Below are 23,389 nucleotides of genomic sequence, written 5' to 3'. Positions count from 1 at the left end.
CCTAGGCCTCCATTTCTACACATATTCGCAAAAGAAAGTACAGCTTAGTTAAAAACAAAAAAGAGTGTTAAGTTCCATGGATGAGACTGCAGAAACTAGAGTTAACCAAATCAGATCTGAAATCTCAGCTATTGGAGTTCAAAAATAATTTAATGTTAGCAACTTTATTACTCCAATTTACCACATTAGCAGGAAAAAGTCATGGGAAAAATCTCAGTAGGTTAGCAATATAATATAATATAGTCACATATAAATAATATAATATAAAATAATCATATGTATATATATAATTTTTCCTTAAAAGGGCAATGCCCTTATAAGGAAACCTGCCCACATGACAGAGTCTGGCAAACTCCCCGTGGCATACCCAATATGCGAAATACCAGTAACAATGATGGGTCTCATTCTCCTAACCCTGAAAGAGCCTTGAATGTGGCACTTTTTAGAGTCTTAGGGCTAGGACGAAGGAGACGTTACTGGTGCCTGCTCGAGGCACTCGATGAACAACAGGATGATCGTGATCGTGAAGGGCAATGCCCAGCCCAGCAGGACTCAGTTCAGAGGTGCCCAGGGGACCATGCAAGCTCAAACTCAGGGTCGTGAATATGTGCTAGACAGAGGCTCTACCAACTCAAATCATCTCCATGGCCTCTCCCAAAAAACGTTTAACAAAATAGGCATATAAGGAAGCTCTTTAATCTGTTAGGTGTAAAAGTTACATGTAGAAAGTCTACAACACATATATTTAGTGGTGAAAAGCTGAATGCATTTTTAGAAGAGATAAACAAAATAAAGATATTGCTATAACCAGCTTTCCCACTCATATTCTAAGAAATAGCCATCACAAAAAGGTAAAAACTCTTGTTTGTTCATTGCAGCACTCTTTACAATAGCCAGAATCTGGAAAAAACCTGAGTGTCTGAGAACAGATGACTGGTTAAAGAAACTTTGGTACATCTACACAGTGAAGTACTATGTAGCTGTTAGAAAAGATGAAGTCATGAAATTTACATACAAGTGCTACTACATGGAAAGTAGCATGTTAAGCAAATGAGTCAGAAAGAGAGGGATAGACATAGAAAGATTGCATTCATCTGGGGAACATAAAGTATCAAAAGAGGAGACTAACACCCAAGAGTGGCCGAGATTAGTACCAGGAGTTTTGCTCCATGGCTTGGAGGCCAACCACACATTCTAGGGGAAAAGGGAGCTCAGATTGAGAAGGGAGCACCAAATAAAGGGTGTTGGGAGGAGCCTCCCAGGATGGGAGAAGCTTGCTGAAAGTAGACTATAGACCAAACATGATTGCCACTCAATGCCTCTTTTGCAAACCACAACACCCAAAAGGAGAGAGAGAACAAAAGGGAATACCCTGCCACAGAGGCAGGGTAGGATGGGGGGATGGAGGGTGGGAGGGATACTGGGACCCGTGGTGGTGGAAAATGGGCACTGGTGGAGGGATGGGTGTTTGATAATTGTACAGTTGAAACCCAAGCACAAAAATTTGTAAATCTACAACTGTACCTCATGGTGTTTCACTAACAAAATTTTTTTAAAAAAATGTAAATGATGGAGAATGGGCACTGGTGGAGGGATGGGTACTGGATCATCTTATGACTGAAACCCAAGCACAAAAATTTGTAAGTCTACAAGTGTACCTTATGGTGTTTCACTAATAAAAATTTAAAAAAGCTAAAACTAAAATGATAGCAGTATAGGGGCCAGAGGCAGTGCAACTGACTGAGCAGACACTTTGCATGTGGGAGGCATGAATTTGATCCCTTCACCACATGTCTTGCCAAATGTGGCCAGGAGCAACCCCTGAACACAGAGCCACAGTAGCTTCCAGCACTGGTGGAGGCACTTAACAAAACCAAAAACCTAATAAATAAATACATAAAATGCTAGAGGATAAAGAGGCGTGGGACATGGCTCCAAGGTGCGGAGCACATACTTTGCTGATCTTGCATACTCGAGGCCCTAGGTCCTATCCCTGGCACCACCTTCTTACCCCTCCCATCAGCACTCACAGGGTGTGATCCTAGTAGCCCCAGCACTTTCATCTTAGCCCCAAATTGTCAGAACCACACCACCAGGAGGAGTAATGCCAGGAGTGGCCTCAGGTCCCTGAGAACCACTGAGAAGGCCTTCCCTTAAAAGCAGAAAGTTATAAAGATTGGGGAAGAAAAAAGCAAAATTATCAACATCTACAAATAACGGTCTATATAGAGTACTTTTTTGTTTGGGGGTCACACCTGGCAATGCTCAGGGGTTACTGCTGGCTCTGCACCCAAGGAACCATATGAGATGCTGGAGATTGAACCTGGGTTGGCTACATGCAAGGCAAATGCCCTACCCACTGTACTATTGCTCTGCCCCCCTGTAGAATACTTTAAAATCCAGAGATAAATGATTAAAATTGAGAAGCATTCTTAGTAGTGTTGCTGGAAACAGAATTTCATTCTTATGCCAAGTCCTGGCATCTTGTCCATGGCAAATGTTGGATGTAACCCAAATGAGCCCAAGTTCTTTATCTGCACCACCAAGATGGAGTGTGTGGCTTTCTGCGAAGTAAAAGAGGGCATGAATAGCATAAAAGCCATGGAGTGCTTTGGGCTCAGATACGGCAAGACTAGTTAGGCGATTATAGATTCCTAAACTGACTGTACGCCCTGATTGGCTAGGGCTTCAATACATCAGGATCCTTCGTGAGCTCTATTGCGGATTCACTACCAAGATCTCACCATTCTACAAAGAAGTAATCATCCATATCAAGAGAGGGGTTCGGCAGGGTGATACCATTTCACCAAAACTCTTCAGTGCCACCCTCGAGAACATCATGCGACGACTGGAATGGGAAAGCATGGGAGTGAAGATAGATGGTCGGCAACTACACCACCTCCGCTTTGCTGATGACATCGTTCTAATAACACCAAACATCAGCCAAGCGGCACAAATGCTGAACGACTTTGACCGTGAATGTGGAAAGGTCGGACTACAGCTGAATCTTACGAAGACAATGTTTATGAGAAACAGCCTTGTTCCTGACGCTCTATTCGCTCTCAACGGAACCACCATCTCCGAATGCAACAGTTATATATACCTAGGTCGAGAAATCAACATGATGAATGACCTGGCACCTGAGTTGCGCAGGAGGAAGAGAGCGGCTTGGAATGCCTTCAAGAACGTTGAAGAAATAACTAAAAGGACAAAGAACCTCCAGCTACGAGCATATCTCTTTGATTCCACTGTTCTTCCTGCATTAACATATGCCTCAGAGACCTGGACCCTACGAAAGCAGGATGAGAACGCTATTCGGGTCTCTCAAAGAGGAATCAAAAGAGCTATGCTTGGAATATCACGATTCACTCAAATGAGAGATAGAATCCGGAGTTCTGATCTTCGTCAACGCTCAAGAATCAGGGACGCTGTCTCATTTGCCAAGACATCAAAAATCAGATGGGCTGGACACGTAATGAGGTTTACAGACAACCGCTGGACTAGAGCCATTACTAATTGGATTCCACGGGACATCAAAAGATCACGTGGACGCCCACTTACAAGATGGTTAGACTTCTTCGTCAAGACCCTGAATGATCGGTTTGAGGCTCTGCATGTTCCTAGAACGAACAGATGCCATTGGGCTACGCTAGCACGCAACCGGGATGAATGGAGACGTTACTGGCACCCGCTCGAGTAAATCGATGAATAACGGGGATTAAGTGATTAAGTGATAAGTGATTAAGACTGACTGTGGGCAAGTCCACTGGATGTGACTTATCTTTTAACCCCCAAACTGCTCCTTCTGCAGCTCATGAGAGCGCCCTTTACCCCCCCTTACCCTGTGTGCTCAAAAGTTCCTGGAACCCTTATGGACTCCAGTCAATTCTATGACTGAGTTTCCCATGCCCCTTCAAGTAGCTGGATTGTAGAGTTGTTTGGGATGAGAACATAGATACTAACTAAGTAAGAGGTACCATTCAGACCTGTACATCAAATCATCAAATACTTAGGAATAAATCGAAGTAACTAACTCTAAAGAGAAGCATACAATCTCATTGGAGTCCATTGGAGATTATAATAGAAGAATAAGTAGTGTGTGGGGTCTAAATGGGTCCCTCTCAGGAAGATGTTTTTTCTCTTCCCATTGGCCTATAGAACCCAGGAAATCTCAATACATATATGTTGTGAATCTTAATAATCTAATAAAAAATTGTGGTGGGGTAGGAGAGATCATACAGGGGTTAAGGCACTTGCCTTGCATGCATCCAACCCTGGTTTGATCCCAGACACCAACATAGGACCCCCTAAGCCCCCCCAGGAGTGTTCCCTGACCACAGAGCCAAGAGTAAGCTTTGAGTAACAGCGGGTTGGCCCCAAGGCCTCCAAAACAAAAAAAATGTAAAATTATTAAATTTTTAAAAATCTTGTGAAAGGCAAGAGTAGCCATAGCACTCTATTGCATGGCTTCTTAAAATCGTTCTACTCTTAACCTCTTTTAATTCAAAAATTAATTTTTGCAGGACCCCTGGTATATAGGTATATAAAGCATGTATACAAATCAAACATTCGCTGATAATAAATCATAAACAATTATTTTAAAACACATTTTAACAAAGTTTAGCTACACCATATGAGGTCTTGACCCACAGATTTAGAGGCTTATGGCTAGATCAACACACTGGAGAAAACTGCCTTCCAGGTGGCAAGAACTGTACTGGCTGAGAGCCTGGAAGAGAGTGTAGTGGGGGGAGAAATAGGCAAACTCAGAAGGGGAACAGAAGAAAGAGCAGGGAAGCAGCTGAGGCAACTTAGAGACTTGGTGAGCTGACCCAGAAGCAGGGTAAGGACAGGGGGCAAGGCCAAGACAACAACCTGATGACTGTAGTCAGAGAGAGGCCAGAACTCGACTCTGGGAAGGAATGATGTTCTTTCCTTCCCAATTTAGTGAGGCAAGGTCAAGGTGGGAAATTAGGAGGGTCAGTGCTAATTCAGGGTCAGAATCAAGTATTGCTTCTACTTGGTGTTTATGACTTCTTAAAATTTATTGCACTGAACTGTGTTTCTCAATTCTTAGGTTAGAACTGCCTTTAGGCACAGAAATTCAGTTGAAAGTTCATGAGCGGAAAGGTACAGACAATTTTCACAAAACAAAAAAAGTGAAGGAAGCAGACTACCTCACACCGAACAGAAAGTAACTTTAGGACTAAAATGTGAAACCCAAAGTTATGCAAATTTTCGAAGACATAGAGACTTCCTTGTAACTAGGTGTTGAAAATCTTTTTTTCAACAGACATCAGAAACTCTAATGGAGGAAAGTGATTCCCAAGTTGGACATGTGAAAATAAAGTACTCCCAGGGCCGGGGAAGTTGCTCAAGTGGGAGAGCACATGCCTATTACGTGCAAGGCCCTGGGTTCCATCCCCAGCGTCTCATGTTCCTCCCAGTACCAACTCCCTCTAGGCCCTAGTGATCACTAGCTCTACTAGGCGAGAGCAGCACATGTGGAGCCCCTATAAAAATTTAGTATGAAACAGCAGATGATCACAGTTGCCTGTGGTATGTGAAGCAACCAAACAAGGGAATAACCAGCATCTGATGATGAGCAATTCCTGGCCACAGATTATAAAACTGAGAGGGTGGGGGTAGGAAGAGTGGACTAGAGTGCGTAAGGGCAGTGGTGGAGGAGCTGGAGCACTTTGGTGGTGGTGGTGAGATGCAGGAACATCAGGACCATACATACATACAGTAATTGTAACTATGTTACCTAAAATACAATAATGTCTGTCTATCTGTCTATCCTCCCGTTGTTCATCGATTTGCTCAAGCGGGCCCAGTAACGTCTCCATTGTGAGACTTCTTGTTACTGTGTTTGGCATATTGAATACTTTCGGTAGCTTGCCAGGCTCTCGGAGAGGGGCGGAGGAATCGAACCCGGCTCGGCCGGGCTGGCTGTGCGCAAGGCAAACGCCCTACCACTGTGCTATCAGGGGCTAGAGAGGCATGTTTTTCCAGCCCTGGTTCTATCCCTGGCACTGTATATCCCTACCTGAGCACCACCAGGGAGGTGCTGGTACTGCAAGGTCCAAGCAGCGCCACATCCTCAGCCCCATGCATTGAGCAGCCCAGCCTAGTTGGCCAAGTATTGCCCCTAGCGGTCCCCAAGATCCTTCAACATAGTCTGCGAGGCCCAAATTAAAGAAATAAATATGCCCTTCTAATCCTCAAAATACACTATACAAAAAGTAAAAACACAATCCTCAAACTGGGAGGAGCTGGTTTCACTTATCAAGGCTACAGAACATTCGTTCCCAGAATGCGTAAGCAACTCCTGGGGCAGGGGGTTGCTCAAAGGACTGGAGCCTGTGCTTGGAAGGTAGGAGCGCTGAGTTCCACGCCTTTCCCTCCACACTGCTGGGACTGATCCTACCAGCTCTGCTAGGAGTGACACCTCCAGCACAGCTGGAAGCGCCCCCTTCCAAAAAATTCTCCTGAATCAGAAAAGAAGAACTCAAGCTACATATTAGATAAATAGGGAAAATGTGGGCCCAGAGTGGAGTACAGTGGGTAGGACATTGCCTTCCATATGGCTGGCCCAGTTTCAATCCCCGACACCCCTTACGGTCTCCTGAGCCCAACTAGGGCACCATAAGTGCAGAGCCAGGAGTAATCCCTGAGCACAGTTGGGTGTGGCCCTCAAACAAATGAAAAAGAAAAAAGAAAAATGGGCAAAATTCATAGAAGAGAAATACAAATGTGTCACAAGCACACGAAAGAGGCTTCAATCCTTTCAGTTTTCAGGGAATGCTAAGTACAGGAGTGCTGGGGTATGGCTGAGTGGCAGAGCACAAGATTTGTACACATTTGTCCCAGGAGGGGCTGGAGCTCCAGGGAAGGGAGGGGAAAAGTGGATGCCATTTTTCAGCCACTGCGTTGCAGACAGTTGAAAGACTGATGACAGTATTGTATGGATTTTGGCATCTTCTGCTGTGTGGGACACATTGTGCTGCCTCGGTCACTTAGACCAAGTGGTTCAGAAATCCCACCCAGGCACTGCGTGTCCCCATGAGAATCGAGATGCCTTGGAAAGGAAGTAAGCCACCTCCCTTGCTTGCTAGTCTGAGTGAGACACTTGACAGATCTGGCCAGAGTGGGCTTCCCTGGAAACCGTTGGGGAGTTCCCACACATGGGGCAAGTGAAAGAGAATTCCCCAGCACGCACAGACCACAGCTTTGGAAGAACTTAGTGCAGTTTCCACGGGGGCCACGAGGGTACTGGTGGTGTGGGTGTAGGAGATGACAACAATGGGTTCTCTTTGTGACAATTCTTTTGTTTGGTTGGTTTGGGGATCACTTGTGGTGGTGCTCAGGGTCTGTTCTTGGTTTACTGTTCAGAGATCACTCCTGGTAGTGCCAGGGGACTAAGAGGTGCCATATTAACTGCCTTGTCCCCCACCCCCATGACAACAACTCTCTGACATGTTCCTTTGTTGTTGTCAACTACACTCCAAAGAAGTTTCGGGCCAAGAGAGGTGATGCTGGAGGTGAAGTGTGTGGCTGCAGAAGGTGTGGCCTGCTCCCAATCTCCAGACAACAAATACCCCCTGAACACAGAGCTACATGTGGCCCCAACAGCCCACCCAGCCCTCACAAAATGAACAATAAGAGGTTTAAAACTTCTGGGACACCAGAAAGAACCTTAAGAAACGACCAGCAAAATTCAACTGCATGCTGTCACCACCACGGGCACAAAGTATAAAGAAAACCAGCAAAAAGAGAAAATGTTTGAGAAGGCACGTGGGAGGAGGGCAGTGCAGCATGATCATAGTGAGCCAAGGCACAGACAATGACCGGATCCAGGTAGGGGCTGACAGGAAGGGTGCTCCACACCAGGCCATAGGAAGGGGCAAGGAGGCAGCAGCATCACCAGCAGATAGGCCGAACAGACAAAAGGCTGAGCCAGGTACCTGGCCATGAGGAAGAGCACACCTTGCAGAGCAGAGGACCCTGTTTAGAAACCCATGTGCAAACTGGGGAAATGCTTCTGTTATTTCCTCAGGTAAAGACTCCTTTTCGTCCATGAAAGGACTAACAAGTCCTTGAAACAAAGGAATGGGGCTGGAGAGATAGCACAGTGGGTAGGGCGTTTGCGTTGCACGTGGCCAACCCAGGTTCGATTCCCAGCATCCCATATGGTCCCCTGAGCACCACCAGGAGTAACTCCTGAGTGCAGAGCCAGGAGTAACCCCTGTGCATCGCCAGATGTGACCCAAAAAGCAAAAAACAGGAAAGAAAGAATAAAGAAACAAAATATTTGTTCAAATTTGCTTAATCCAGCAAACTTAATTGGCATCCAAGTTCCAAGGCCTCATAACATAATTTATTGAGGCAGAACTGTGTTGCACAGAACAGATTACATATGCCTGGACAACAATTTAACAAGGAGACACACCAAGATACTAGAAGCATTACATTCTGGCTATGAAGACTATGGGTACTTTTTCTTTTCTCTGTGTTTTCTGAAATATTTTCTGCAAAAGACATGTATTACAGTTATAATCAAAGCAGAAATAAAGTTACTCCCGTCTTTCTATGAAAATAAAGACAAAGTCAGTTTCAAATAAAAGACGACTTCATTATAACTGACAGCATTCTCCACGGTGTTGTTTCCAGCACAACAGAATCCCACTTTGCCCAGTGAAATTCCAGTTCTTGATTCCATTGACTGATTACATTAGTTCATCCACGATGAGGCTGAAAAAAGGAGGAGACTACGATGAATACTGGAGTGCAGTTAAATCCCCGATGTGCACAGTGACTGGAAAGTCACATCGCGTTCTCCAAGGTAGTATTCTAGACAGCTTCCTCTATTAATAGGAGATACATAATTTCATACAGACAAAACACTCTGATGACTTGAGAAAATAAGAGTAAGAAAGTGTTTCTTTTACACAGGGTTAGAGACAGACATAGACAGGTGATCTATGACTTTTAAAATGGACTGATCAAGCGATAATTTCTGTGGGAAAACAAGTGCAACTACATGAAATAGAAAAGACAATAAGTGACAATAGCAGTAGTGACGATTATCAAAACAGCCTCCTCCTTCCTCCTCATCTCTATTCCATTCATTGCTTAGGTTTTGAACGGGTTTTAATCCCACACAATTTTTAATAAGAATTGGATTAAATTGTAAAAACCCTCTGCGATCATCTGCTTCTTTGTCCCCTCCCCCAACCACACAGACACGAATTCACTCCTGCTTTCATGTGACCGTCTTGCTCAGTCTTGCTGTGCTAATTAGTGCCACTTCAACCCCCTGTGGCCGTGGAGTGGCTGGAGAGGAGTAAGGCTTGTGGGAGCATTTGTGCAGGAGCGCTGTTCTACAGCGGCTAGGGAGGTCCACGAGGTGTCTGAGAGAAGGATGAAAGAGACAGGGAAAGGGCTCGCAACTGTCAGTGTGAAACATGAAATGCAGCAGCGTTACTGACACTATACTTTGGGCCCTGTCCCCAGTGCCCACTCCTGGGACTTGGCTCTGCCCTGTAAGACTCCAAATGGAAGTTCTTTTCTTCTTTAACACAAGTTGTACTTTTAATTGCTGGCTTGGTTTTAGTTTGGTTTACTATGGGGGAAATTTCAGCTGCATTATTTTTTTCTTTTACAAAGAAATGGGTCATGTGTCTCCTACATTTCTGTTTCCCCATGAATACTTAGTTTACCTTTGTTTAATAGTGCTGCTGGCTCAGAGATGCTGTTTTCCCGATCTCCTGCCCTCTGCCCTAACTGTCCTCACCGATGTTCCTTTCACCAGCTTATTTGTTCTCCTCAGACTGAGCCACTTACTTCAAAGAAGGAAGTACTGCTCTTGGCCTGCTGCCAGCTTTATCGTCACAAAAGTCCTTCTGAACACGTGTGTTGAACCAATGCCACAGAAGCTGATCAGTGGGCTCACTAGCCTGTGCCCAAGAAACCATGTCTGAAATGATGGATAAACGCTGTTCTCTTGCCCTCCTATCTATGAGCTGTGCAATGAGGTTCAGCCATTTCCGGATAAGGTGTGTGTGGGGGGGAGGGAAGGGGGTGGGAACAGAATCAAAAGAGGTAGATAGAACTTTGTTGGACTTCTCTCCCAGGCACCCGCAGACTTTGATCCCTGATAATACCCCTCATGACAAGTTCCTGTCTCACCATCTGCTTCCAGAACACCTGAACCATGGCACAGTTTTCCCCCTGAATGAAATCCACATCCATCACTGAGCCCAGCTCAAAGTCCAGTGTCCGGGTGAGGCTGGTCACTCTCCATCTGAGTGTGATTGCTCTGTGCTAAGTGACCTACAAAGTAAAACCAGTTATCTGCCCTGATCCCTACTTCCTGCCTCCTGGTCCAATGATGAAGTAGGAGGAGGAGAACCAGCACCAACATGCCCATCTGGAAAGATGAAGAGTGGGACACACAACAGTCTCTACTTTGTTGACTCCTGGGACCCTAATCAACAGGGAGGCCCTATTGTACTCCTGGCTCTATGTACTCATCCCCCCCCCAACCCCAGGAGACACTTTCTGGCCATCATTCTTTGCATCTAGAACAGATGATGGGAGTAGGATCTTCTAGGGTCCTTTGGAAGATCACTATCACTATCACTATCACTATCATCACTATCACCCACCCCATCATTCATCGATTTGCTCAAGCGGGTGCCAGTAATGTCTCCATTTGTCCCTGCCACGTGCTAGTGTAGCCCGATGGCATATTGGGGGCTCTTGCAATTCCCCTCATTTAGGGGAATGAGGACCATCATTGTTACTGTTTTTGGCATATCAAGTACACCACAGGTAGCTTGCCAGGCTCTGCCGTGTGGGCAGGATTCTCTTGGTAGCTTGTCGGGCTCTCCGAGAGGGATGGAGGCTTTTAGAGAAGCCTCTAATCACCTTTATAGGTGTTCCCAGTCAGGCATATATGCGGGCAAGATACTCGCAGTAACCTGCCGGGTTCTCTGAGAGTGAGAATTAGAGAATAGGAGCTTCCAGGAGCTTGGTTTTATAGTCTCTGGATCCTGGCCATTGATGGGGTTACACGGCAGTTGGTGGGTGTAACTGTCTAGCTACTGGAAGATGGGGGGTCTGGGTGGAGGAGGCCTAGTCCCAAACCGAGCAGGTTTGGAGATCTCAGCCCCGGGTCCCACACACCTGGGTTTCTCTGCCAGTTCCTTCATGTATGAGGCTTGTCTAAGCGTGTGGAGTGTGGTCTCAGCATGGCTGTGGCTGGGTCCTGGAGGTCTTCAGCTGCCGGAAGACAGATCAGAACTGGTAGAGGAAACCAGGTGTGCAGGACCCGGGGCTGAGATCTCCAAGCCTGCTCGGTTCGGGACTAGGCCTCCTCCACCCAGACCCCCCATCTTCCAGTAGCTAGACAGTTACACCCACCAGCTGCCGTGTAACCCCATCAATGGCCAGGATCCAGAGACTATAAAACCAAGCTCCCAGAAGTGCTGAAGACCAGAGCTGCAAATACTATTTAAGGCTCAATCAACAGAGCTCAGAAAGTTCTGGCACATGACTTTATTAGCAATAAGCTTCTCTCAAAAATTTTGCCAACTTAGAATCTATTCACCTTCTATTATGTTACTGTGCCAGCAATGAAATCCAAGGTTGTTTCCTACATGCATTTTTTCCCTTTTCCTTTTTGGTCTTCCCTTTTTTCCCTTTTCCTTTTTGGTCTTCCAAGCGAGCAGTGTTCCAGCCTACAGAGCTGACAGATGAATTCAAGGGCCCAGAGATGCAGTGCTATTTGGGCCCTGCAGTGCCAGAGATTGCTCAGACTACTCTGGCTATGCTCAGGAACTTCTAGAAGGGCTGCTTATAAGTGATGTTCCAGAGACAACGTGTTGCTGGGGATCAAACCAGGGTTGCCTGCGTGTGAAGCTTGTGCCTTATCCCATGTTCTCTCCTGAGCTCCTCCAAAGCATGTCTTCCTCTTGAGGAGAGGAATCAGGAGCCCGATGGGAATGCCACACCCCACACCTGATCTCTGCCCTCAGATGCTTTATGAGATGGCGACTTCTGAACAGACCTTTAATTCCCTCACACACCCTCGACGCTTCTCCCCATGGACTATGACTCCCTTCTCTATTGATTTCTTGTGGCTTTCTGGTCTGTTTAGCAGCAAGGGCAGGGACAGGCAAGCAGTCACCTCTTGATAAAAAGCTTATTTTAAGTTAACAAAGTTTAGGATGTTAAAGCTATGCTGAACTATTTTTTTTAACCATTTCAAGAATCTTTTTGGTTTTCAATCATTTGCATAGATAAATATTTTGCTCATTTTCTCAGGCAACTAAAAACAGTTAACTGTATAGTTCCTGAACCAAAAGGAAGAATAATTTGGAGTTAATGAAGTTTATTTTATTTTATTTTTATTTAGCCTCGTTCCTGACGCCCCATTCGCTCTCAACGGAACGACTATCTCCGAATGCAACAGCTATGTGTACCTAGGTCGAGAGGTCAACATGACAAATGACCTGGCACTCGAGCTGCGCAGGAGGAAGAGAGCGGCTTGGAACGCCTTCAAGAACGTCGAAGAAATAGCTAAGAGGACGAAGAACCTCCGGCTCCGGGCACATCTCTTTGATTCCACTGTTCTTCCTGCATTAACATATGCCTCAGAGACCTGGGCCCTACACAAACAAGATGAGAACGCTATTCAGGTCTCCCAAAGAAGAATAGAAAGAGCTATGCTTGGAATATCACGTTTCACTCAAATGAGAGAAAGAATCCGGAGTTCTGACATCCGTCGATGATCAAGAATCAGGGACGCTGTCTCATTTGCCAAGGTGTCGAAAATCAGATGGGCTGGTCACGTAATGAGATTTAAAGACGACCGCTGGACTAGAGCTGTTACCGACTGGATTCCACGGGATTTCAAAAGACCGCGTGGCCGCCCACCTACCAGATGGTCAGACTTCTTCGTCAAGATCATGAACGATCGGTTTGAGGCCCTTCATGTTCCCGGAGCGAACAGATGCCATTGGGCTACACTAGCACGTGACAGGGACAAATGGAGACATTACTGGCACCCGCTCGAGCAAATCGACGACTAACGGGAAGTTAAGTGATTTAAGTGATTAAGTGAAGTTTATTTTATTTCATTAAAATTATTTTATTGAAAGGAATATAGAGAGATGTGAGGGGAGAGAAAGAGACAGATAAGTGTTCAAAAGAGAAGAGTCTTCACCAGAGGAAGAGAAGATAATAAAGTTAATTTTAAAAGATCACTTGATGGTGTCAGAGAGATAGTCACAGTGGGCAGGGCACTTGCCTTGCATGCAGCTACCCAGGTTTGATCCCCAATATCCCGTATGGTCCCCTAAGCACTGCCAGGAGTAATTACTAAGTGTAGAACCAGGAGTAACCCCTACACATTGCCAGATGTTGTTAAAAAATAGATCACTTGCAAACGCTCTTATTAAATATCACCAGTAAGTCATCAGTCCTGAATAGAACAAACTGGAGGAAAAGAAATATAGAAAGGGCCCTGGGACATGGCTCACTGAGAATGCCATTGCCTTGCATGCATGATACTTGGGTTTGAGCCCCACCAGGGACAGCAAAAAAAGAGAAAAGAGAGAATTTAGAGGGAGCTTAAAAGAGAGTATGTACCATGCCTTTCAGAGATGTGTTCTCAGATTGCCCGGCCTTCATAAATTTCCCTCATGTGAGACGGACAGGCTGATGAAGAACATGATTGCTCCGTTCCCTCCCCTCTCCTGTTCGGCAACAGCTTACGTGAGGCAGCAGATACTTCCCAAGAGCATAGTGGAGATGAAAAATGCAATAATGGCTACTGGAGGGACTGAGGTCTTAATGAGATCCCACAGGTACTCCTTAAAGTCATTCAACCAAGATTTCAGTTTTTCTGTAGAGAGAGCACAGTGGTTAGTTAAGGCAATGTCAACTCAAAGGAGTCTGCTATTTCAAAGCTGGTTCCCTTTCAAACAGCTGTCCACAGAGCCCAGATTCTTCTTTTAGGTTGATTGGTTTGGGAGCTACGCCTTGTCTACTTGGGGGCTACTTCCATCTCAGTGCTCTGGGAACCTTGTGGTGCCAGATTGAAACAAGGGTTCCCACATGCTAAGTGTGTGGCCCATCTCTTTGGAGCTATCTCCTATCTTTTTAGAGCCTATTCTTTGTTGAAATGCTCCTAAGACCTTCAGGGGACATTCATTTGAAATTTTTTTTAAAAAATCCTCAGATAGACCTCATCTTTGCCCTTTCATAAGTCAAATAGCATCAATGATGACAGCCTCTGATTATCTATCTTAAGGACTGTTTGGAAGCCTTAATAAGTAAATGAGAATTTGGTGAAGTAGGGGCAAGAATTGAGAACTAGCGTGTCACTGCTTATGGGCTCTTGGGAGTTCTCTTAGAGACTGAGGGCAGGAAGTGCCCCAGAAAGAGAAAAGGCTACCCAGGAGCTCCTGGAAGAGGAAGTAGCTGGGCTGCCAGAAGAAGGAACTATAGAGGGATGCTTCAGCTCCAGGGACTTTACTCCAGAAAGTGAGGGAGGAAGGGATTTCAACACCAGGAAAGAGGCAGGGGAATGGTTTGAACAGAGTGTATGTGCTGAAGTGGGGCCTTGGGAGTATTTAGACTCTGGGTCAGTGGATCACCAGATTTAGCTTGGATGTCAGTTCCTTTCTCATGTCTTCCCTGACCTCTCCTCCAAAACAACATTAGTCAACCCTTTGTCCTCAGGAAGCATTTGTCACATTAATGGAAGGTGGGTTTCTATGACTTGGGCTGCACCTCTGCAAACTCCTGACCCAGGCCCTTCTGTAAAGGGGTTCTGAAGCCAATTCAGGCCTCACAAGTATCCTGCAAATACTGTTTTAGCATAAAAACAGGTCTCCCTGATCTAAGATACAAATCTTAATGTTTTTCTAAGATTGGAACTCTCATTCTAACAGCAACACACCCATTACAGATGGTTTCCTGCCTGCATTTTTTTCATAATCAGGGGCAGGGTCAGAGTCTCTGGTATCCTTGAGAGCTTCATTATCCATGAGGATGCAAGTCAGATGGGATAGCAACATTCCAATGCACAACAGCTTGCAGGTGGACATGGTGGTGTGCTCCCGGCGCTCAAAGATAAACTCAGCTATCTTTCTGTTCAATGTTGTCCAAAGCAGTATTGTCTGAAAGCTTAGAAAATGGTGGTTTTATATATTTTTTACAAAAGACTTACCTAAACACATAATTTTTTAGCTGACCCTGCCGAATTTCAACACTGTCACTTTCCATTCCCCCTTCATCAAAACAAAACAAAAAATGTACTACGTTCTATCTGATAAGATATAAGACCGTCCCTCCTAAACTTAATGCCCATAATGAGTAGAGACTTTGAGTTCATCAGGCCAAAACCTACGGTCATCCCTGTCTCCTCTTTTTCTCTCCACATCTTAATCTTTTCAAAGGGTCTAAAATACGAACCCACAACCCTGCCACTTCTCACCTCCATCACCACTACCCACCACATCTAATTTCCCTGCTTCTCATGGCCTCACCTTATTCAGATGCCATGATATCTCCTTCCCAGTGAGGATTTGCATTTATGAAAATTGTACCACTCTCTCACATGGCAGTTTGGTTCTTCTCCACTAAACTCATCGTAATCACACACACACACACACACACACACATATATATATATATATATATATATATAGAGAGAGAGAGAGAGAGAGAAGCAGAAGTAGCTATCAAGCATAGTACCACTGGGTCTAGCCCCACCTCCCTCAAAAGTGTCAAATGAAATTGAGGCAGCCAGCCTTCATGACATCATGAGGCAATGTACATGAAGAAAAGGTAAGAAAATGGAATTTATTCTGGATCTTATAGTTTCAAGCCAATACCCAACACTTCTATCTGCTCACTTCTGAGCTATTCGGTTATGAGAAAAGTAACCACCTATTCTAACCATTCCAACATGGGTTTGTTATTTTTTGGTGGGGATGGGCCACACCTGGGGTAGCTCAAGGCTTATTCCTGTCTCTGAGTTCATGGATCACTCCTGGCAGTGTTTGGGGGAACATATGGGGTGCGGGGAATCAAACCCAGGTTGGCCATGTGCTTGGCAAACACCCTGCCCCTGTACTTTCTATCTGGCCCAGGCTTACAGTTACTTAAGACATTTATAACTGATGATCGAGAGAGTATACAGGGGTTAATGTATTTGCCTTTCACATGGCTGACCCTGGTTTGATCTCAAGTACCACATGGTCCCCCAAACACCACTGGAAGTGACCCCAATCACACAGCTGAGAGTAGCCTAAACCTGCACCCACACCCCACCAAAACACCTGATTGACTCATCCTTTGTTTGATAGGGTTTAAAGAGACCCATGTGTTGGGGAAAGCCGCTGACCTGGAAACTGACTTAGCACCAGTGATTCCAAAGAAGTAAGTGAGTGAAGGTCTCGAGCTTCAGAACTCAGCAGAGTCCGGGAAAAGTGCCCAGCTCCCCACAATGACTCTGGAGTTCTTTATGATGTCACCTAAATCATCATAAAGTAGGTGTTCGCTTCTCTTCTTGTCTCTCTCTAGTGTGCACTTAGAAATTGAACATCTTCTCTATGATATGTATCTGTATTGACATTAAAACACCAACCTCGGGGCTGGAGCGATAGCACAGCGGGTAGGGTGTTTGCCTTGCATGCGGCTGACCTGGGTTTGATTCCCAGCATCCCATATGGTCCCCTGAGCACCACCAGGAGTAATTCCTGAGCGCAGACCCAGGAATAACCTCTGTGCATTGCAGCGTGTGACCCCAAAAAAATGGGAGGGGGGAACCACCAACCTAACAGGAGCTCTGAATCAGGCACTTAGGTCTGAAGAATTCCAAGACATTTTTTTTATCCAGCCTCATAGACATGCCTATATACTAAAATATACACATGGTATAGACTTGTCTTATGATAGTGTCTCTATGGGGCTTTGATAGAGGATAAACATGGCACTTCATGGGGAGAGAGATAATTTGCCAAGAACTTGAGATGATTGACTGTTCATTTTACTTTTTTTTTTTTTGCTTTTTGGGTCACACCCGGCAATGCACAGGGGTTACTCCTGGCTCATGCACTCAGGAACTATCCCTGGCAGTGCCCGGGAGACCATATGGGATGCTGGGAATTGAACCGGGGTCGGCCGCATGTAAGGCAAACGCCCTACCCGCTGTGCTATCACTCCAGCCCCATTTTACTATTTTGAAATGAGATCCCTGCACAGGAAAATTAAAGCCCGGACCAGAGCAATAGTACTGCAGGTAGGGCATTTGCCTTGCACATGGCCAACCCAGGTTCTATCCCCAGCATTCCATATGATCCCACGAGCACTGCCAAGAGTAATTACTGAGTGAAGCGCAGGAGTAACCCTTGAATATCTCTGGATGTGACCCCAAAAAAGCCAAAAATGATAAAAGAAAAAGAAACTTAGGTGAATCAAAATGAAACCATATATAAACATTAGAAGAAAAATGTGATTGGAGGACAGGAATGTGGTTCGAGAGGTAGAGCACCACATGGTCCCCTGAGCACCGGTGGCCGCGCTCCCAACTAACACCAGCAATATGAGTGGATATTCGCATAAGCTATTCCAACATGTTATGAAGCCCAAAAGCAATATAGGAAGTTACTGATAAATTTATTATATACATTTATTTTATAAAATATATTAACTAAACTTAATTCTTGCATTGTCTCTCCAGTCCCACCAGAAGTGTTATTGTTGCTATCAATAGAACTTGAACTCATTTGAAACTGATTTTTTTTACAAAAAACTTTGTATAGTATAAGGCTGGAGCCATAGCACAGCAGGTAGAGCATCTGCCTTGCACGTGGCTGACTGGGGTTCGATTCCTCCGCCCCTCTCAGAGAGCTGCACAAGATACGGAGAGGGGCAAAGCTTCGCCCGCACGGCAAAGCCTGGCAAACTGCCCATGACGTATTCAATATGCCCAAAACAGTAACAAGTCTCACAATTTGTTGTGAGACATTATTGGTGCCTGCTCGAGCAAATTGATGAACAATGGGAAGACAGTGACAGTGACAGTATAGTATAAGGAGGGGGTCAAATTTCACTGTTTCATATGGATTCTGGGTTGACTCAGTATCACTCCTCTAAAGAACAATTTTATAGCCATAAATCAAGTGTCCATTAATATGTAGGTCTACTTCTAGACTCTAATATGTTCCACTGATCTATTTGTCTATCCTTGGACCAATACCGTATTTTGATATTTGCAATGAATTAAAAAAATCTTGGTATCAGTAATATTTTGGATGTTATTGGACTTTCACATTTTCACATGCTTGAATTCTGCGAGAAATAAGATGTTAGAATCTATATTGTGACTATGTTGAATCTATAGATCAATTTGAGAATCACTATATCCTTATAATATTTGTTCTCATCCTTGATTATTGCATTTACCTTCAATTATTTATATCTTTTAGGATAGTTCCCAATAAAATTGTATTTTTAATTAGAATTCTTGGATATCTTTCATAAACTTTATTTCTAAGTATTTGTTATTTCTGACATTATTGTAAATGTTACCTGTAATTTTTTTGCTAACATTTTTTTCTGGTACAAAGGTATATGATTTTCAGAGCTGCTCCGAAAGTTTTCTAAAATGACTTATTAATTTGAGTAGCTTACCTGTAGATTATTTTGAATTTTCAACATGTACAACTATTTTAATCTGAAAACAATAACAATTTTATTTCTTTGTTTAAAGTTCTTATGCAGCATTCAATAATTTAATGTTGTTAAGCTGGCGATAATCTCCCAAATAATCTATAGATTCAATGACCCCTTTTACCTCTGAAGCAGACAACATGATCTTCAAACTCATTGAATTGCAAAGGACACTGGTTAGTCACATCAATCGTGAAAAAGAAGAACAAAGTTGGAAGACTTACATTTTTGGCTTTAAACTTATTATAAAACTACAGTAATCAAAATGGTGTGGTACTGGTATGAGGATAGATGAGAATCAATTTGAGACTCCAAAACTCAACCTAAATACTTACAGTCAATTTCTTTTCAATGAGAATGGGGTGTCAAAACCACCCAATAGGAAGAGAACCATCTCTTCAATAAATCAAGATGGGACTGGTTAGATAGCTAAGTGTGCTAAGCACATGATTTGCAGGCAAAAAGTTCCAGGTTCTGTCCCTGGCACTTCATGGCTCCCCAAATACCACCAGGAGAGACCTCCAAGCACAGAGCCAGTAATAGTTCATGAGCACTGCTGGATGTGACCCCCAAAACCAAAAATAAATCATGCTGTATAACCGGTTATCCACACGCAAAAGAATGAAGTTGAAATCTTCACACTGCAAACATAACTTTAAAAATTTATTAAAAGGGGATAGGAAGATGGCTCTAGACCTTTGGGTCAAGAGCACATCCTTTGAATCTGGGAAACCTGGGCTCAACTCCTGGTATTGTATGTTCCCCAAGCACTGCAAGTTGTGGCACAATATCAAAAATAAAAGGGTAACCTATATAAATAAAGGGGACAGAGAGACAGCTCAATGATCTGGAACACATGCTTCGTATGCAGGAGGCCTGGCTTCAATCCTCAACACCCATACTATTCTCCCAAGCACCACCAGGAAAAACCTACAAACACCATGCTGGTAGTAACCCCTGAGCACTGCTTGTGGTTCAAAAATCAAACAACAACAACAACAAAACCCCCAATCCCACAAATAAACCTAAGAACTAAAGCTTAAAAACCCTATTAGCTGAAAATATAGGTGTAGAGCTTCATGATACTGAATTCAGCAAAGATTTCTTCTTATTTGGGAGCCTCCTAAGTAGTTCTCAGGGAGTCTAGGAACCATTCCCTGCAATACCCTACTAAAGGTGTTCAAAGGCTCAATGCTTGGTCTTGAAGAGTTCAGGGGCCTCCAGGACATCCAGTAATGTGTCATGGAGGCCATGCGGTACCGGGGACTGAGCTCAGATCTCTGCACATGAAAGGCCATGCCCCTTACTACTGAGCTGCTTTCTGAGCCCTCAGGAAATTTTTTTAAATGTGATATCAAAAGCACAAACCAAAAGAAAAAAGAAAAAGTGTGGGACTGAGTGATAGTACAGTGGGTAGGGTATTTCCTTTGAGTGCGACTGGCCCAAGTTCGATCCCTAGCATCCCATAAGGTCCCCTGAGCAGTGCTGGGAGTGATCCCTAAGCGCAGAGTCAAAAATAACCCTTGAGCACTGGTGGATGTGGCCAAAAACAGAAAGAAAGAAAGAAAGAAAGAAAGAAAGAAAGAAAGAAAGAAAGAAGGAAAGAAAGAAGAAAGGAAGGAAGAGAAGAGAAGAGAAGAGAAGAGAAGAGAAGAGAAGAGAAGAAAGAAAAATGACATAAATATAGAGGATAAAATGTGTGTGCATCAAAGCACACCATCAGATCATCTTGCCGGCAGAAAAAAAGGCCCAGCTCCACAACTAATTTCCAAAAGAACATGATACCACCAAATTTTCCTAGAGAAGTCTGGGCTGAGAACTCTGGGACATTATTGGAATGGGGCCGGGAGATTCCTCTTTCTAGCTGAAGGCACAGCAGCCTGTAGACACAACTAACAGCCGTGGACATAGACATGTCCCAGCTTCACAACTGAACCTCACCAAACTGCTAAGCCACCAAATTGTTCCAGTTCTATATAGCTCCTGGACTTCACAGCTGCTATATAGTCACATGGAAGCTCCAATTTTCTTAGTACTGTCAGCCCAGTAAGATCAGAGCAAATGTAATGGGAAAGTTGCATACAAGCCCACCAGGCTCAGTGAGCCTAAACAGTGACACAGAAAGCTCAACTAGTACTAACTCGCACAGTAGATCCTCAAATAATGACTTCAGTAACATTGTGAGACATAACAATTATCACAAATTGATTCTTATTGATCTATTTTTTTCCTTTTTGGGTCACACCCAGTGATACACAGGGTTTACTCCTGGCTCATGCACTCAGGAATTTCTCCTGGCAGTGCTCAGGGGACCACATGGGATTCTGGGAATTGAACCCGGGTCAGCTGTGTGCAAGGCAAATGCCCTATCCACTGTACTATTGCTCCAGCCCCTGATCTAATTTTTGATATTTCCATTTGTTTGTGTGTTGTAACATACAATATGAAGTAAATTTCTTTATGCCTGCAAGGAGGCAGGCTGGGGTGGTGGGTGGGAAACTGGGGGGACATTGGTGGAGGGAAGGTCACACTGGCGCTGAAACCGATGTTGAAACATTTAATGCCTGAAATAACTGTAATGAACAACTTGGTTAATCACAGTGTTATAATAAAATTAAAAAAGAACACCATCGGTAGATGAAAAACAATCCATAGTATTGGAAAAATATTTTCAAATCATATACTTAGTAAAAGCTCTAAGATCAAGACACTATAAAGAACTAGTAAAACTTAACAATAGCACAATTCAATTTTTTACAAAATGGACAAAGGACTTGAATAGGCATTTCTCCAAGTACATGAGAAGTATAACGTCATTAATCATTAAGGAAATATATAACAACCCACAATGAGATCCATTTCACACCAGCTAGATTGAGCATTTGAAAATGGAAATAATTGTGGAGGAATTGGAACCCCATACATTTCTGGCAGTAGTGTACCCATATGATGTGACTGGACTACCATGGAAAAGTTTGTTAGCTCCTCAATAAGTTGAAGTTACCACAGGACCCAGCCTCACCAAGTACCTGAAAACCGGTGTTTAAACAAAGTACTGTTTATAGCAGTACTAGTCACAATAGTCAAAAAGGAGAAGTCACAATAGACAACATGTAGTAGGTCCCCAATGGGATATAACTCTAGCATTACAAGAAGGAAGAATTGTCATATGCAACATGGATGGGCCTTAAAATTTGATGAAAGAAGCCAGGAACAAAAGCCATACGATGTGTGATCCTATTTATAGGATTAGTCCATAGAAAAGTGCAGCCCACAGAGAGGAATTTAATGGTTACCAGAATGGGGAGCAATTGCTTCAGAGGGATGGGATTTCATGGGGGATAAGAACATTCTGAAGTAGAGACATGACAGCTGCACACCACTGGGAAGATAGCAAAGCCACTGGACGCACACTGTCAGACGGCTAAGACGGGGAGATGGTGGGATGGTACTAATCAGTGCTGCAGTCTTCTTGAGGTTTTATGGGACTCTCCCTCAAGCCCTCAGCCTCAGGCCCTCAGTGGTAGTCATCTAGAAATAGTTCTTTCCCATAAAGCCATGCCTTAGCTGGAAAACATGAATGTTACAGTCTGTATTTTGTCATCATAAAGTTCATTTTCCACATAGTCTATCCACCAAAAAAGGATGCAGAACACCTGGGTTTGATCCCTGACACAACATTCAGTCACCCTTAGCCCTGCCAGGAGTGATACATGAGCACTGCTAAGTGTACACTTGATCAAGGCAAAAGGCCAAGAAGTGGGGCTGGAGCAAAGCATAGCAGATAGGGCGTTTGCCTTCCACGCGACTGACCCAGGTTTGATTCCCAGCATCCCATATGGTCCCCCGAGCACCACCAGGAGTAATTCCTGAGTGCATGAACCAGGAGTAACTCCTGTGCATCGCCGGGTGTGACCCAGAAATAAAGCAGAAATAAAAGCCGAGAAGTGATGCACTGTAAAGTGTAGTCCAAAACCCCAAACTAAAATATCTTGCAGAGTTTAAGAATATTATTTTTTTAAAGTAACAAAATAGGAGACTAACACCCAAGAATGGCCGAAATTAGTACCAGGAATTTTACTCCATGGCTTGGAGGCCAGCCACACATGCTAGAGGAAAAGGGAGCTCAGATAGAGAAGGGAGCACCAAATAAAGGGTGTTGGGAGGAGCCTCCCCCCAGGATGGGAGAAGCATGCTGAAAGTAGATTATAGACCAAACATGATTGCCACCCATTTCCTCTTTTGCAAACCACAACACCCAAAAGGAGAGAGAGAACAAAAGGGAATACACTGCCACAGAGGCAGGATGGGATGGAGGGAAGGGGGGTGGGAGGGATACTGGGACCCGTGGTGGTGGAAAATGGGCACTGGTGGAGGGATGGGTATTTGATCATTGTATAATTGAAACCCAAGCACAAAAATTTGTAAGTCTACAACTGTACCTCATGGTGTCTCACTGATAAAAATAAAAAAAAATGTAGGTCTCACCAAACTCACTATTTAAAAAAATTACTTTTTGCTTGGGAACCACGCCCAGTGGTTGCTCAGGGGTTATTTCTGGTGTGGCACTGAGGAGTTGTTCCTGGCATTATTTGGGGATCATGTGGCCTACCAGGGGAGGCACCTGGGCATCCCACAT

At 44.2% G+C, this 23,389-nt stretch overlaps 1 protein-coding gene across 1 annotated transcript; it reads right to left on the bottom strand.

Moving 5' to 3' along the window:
• Positions 1 to 8,669: 8,669 nt before the first annotated feature.
• On the bottom strand, positions 8,670 to 15,119 carry SMIM9 (small integral membrane protein 9). The gene is made up of 3 exons (XM_056128869.1): positions 14,972 to 15,119; positions 13,783 to 13,912; positions 8,670 to 8,754 (listed from the first exon to the last, which is right to left on the bottom strand). Exons 1-3 carry the CDS (start codon positions 15,117 to 15,119, stop codon positions 8,730 to 8,732), a joined length of 303 nt encoding a protein of 100 aa, XP_055984844.1. The 3' UTR covers positions 8,670 to 8,729.
• Between the last annotated feature and the right edge of the window lie 8,270 nt (positions 15,120 to 23,389).

The sequence above is a fragment of the Sorex fumeus genome, unplaced genomic scaffold (assembly GCF_029834395.1).
Source record: "Sorex fumeus unplaced genomic scaffold, SorFum_2.1 ptg000070l, whole genome shotgun sequence".
Classification (NCBI taxonomy): Eukaryota; Metazoa; Chordata; class Mammalia; order Eulipotyphla; family Soricidae; genus Sorex; species Sorex fumeus.
This window is presented reverse-complemented; position numbering and strand designations above follow the sequence as displayed.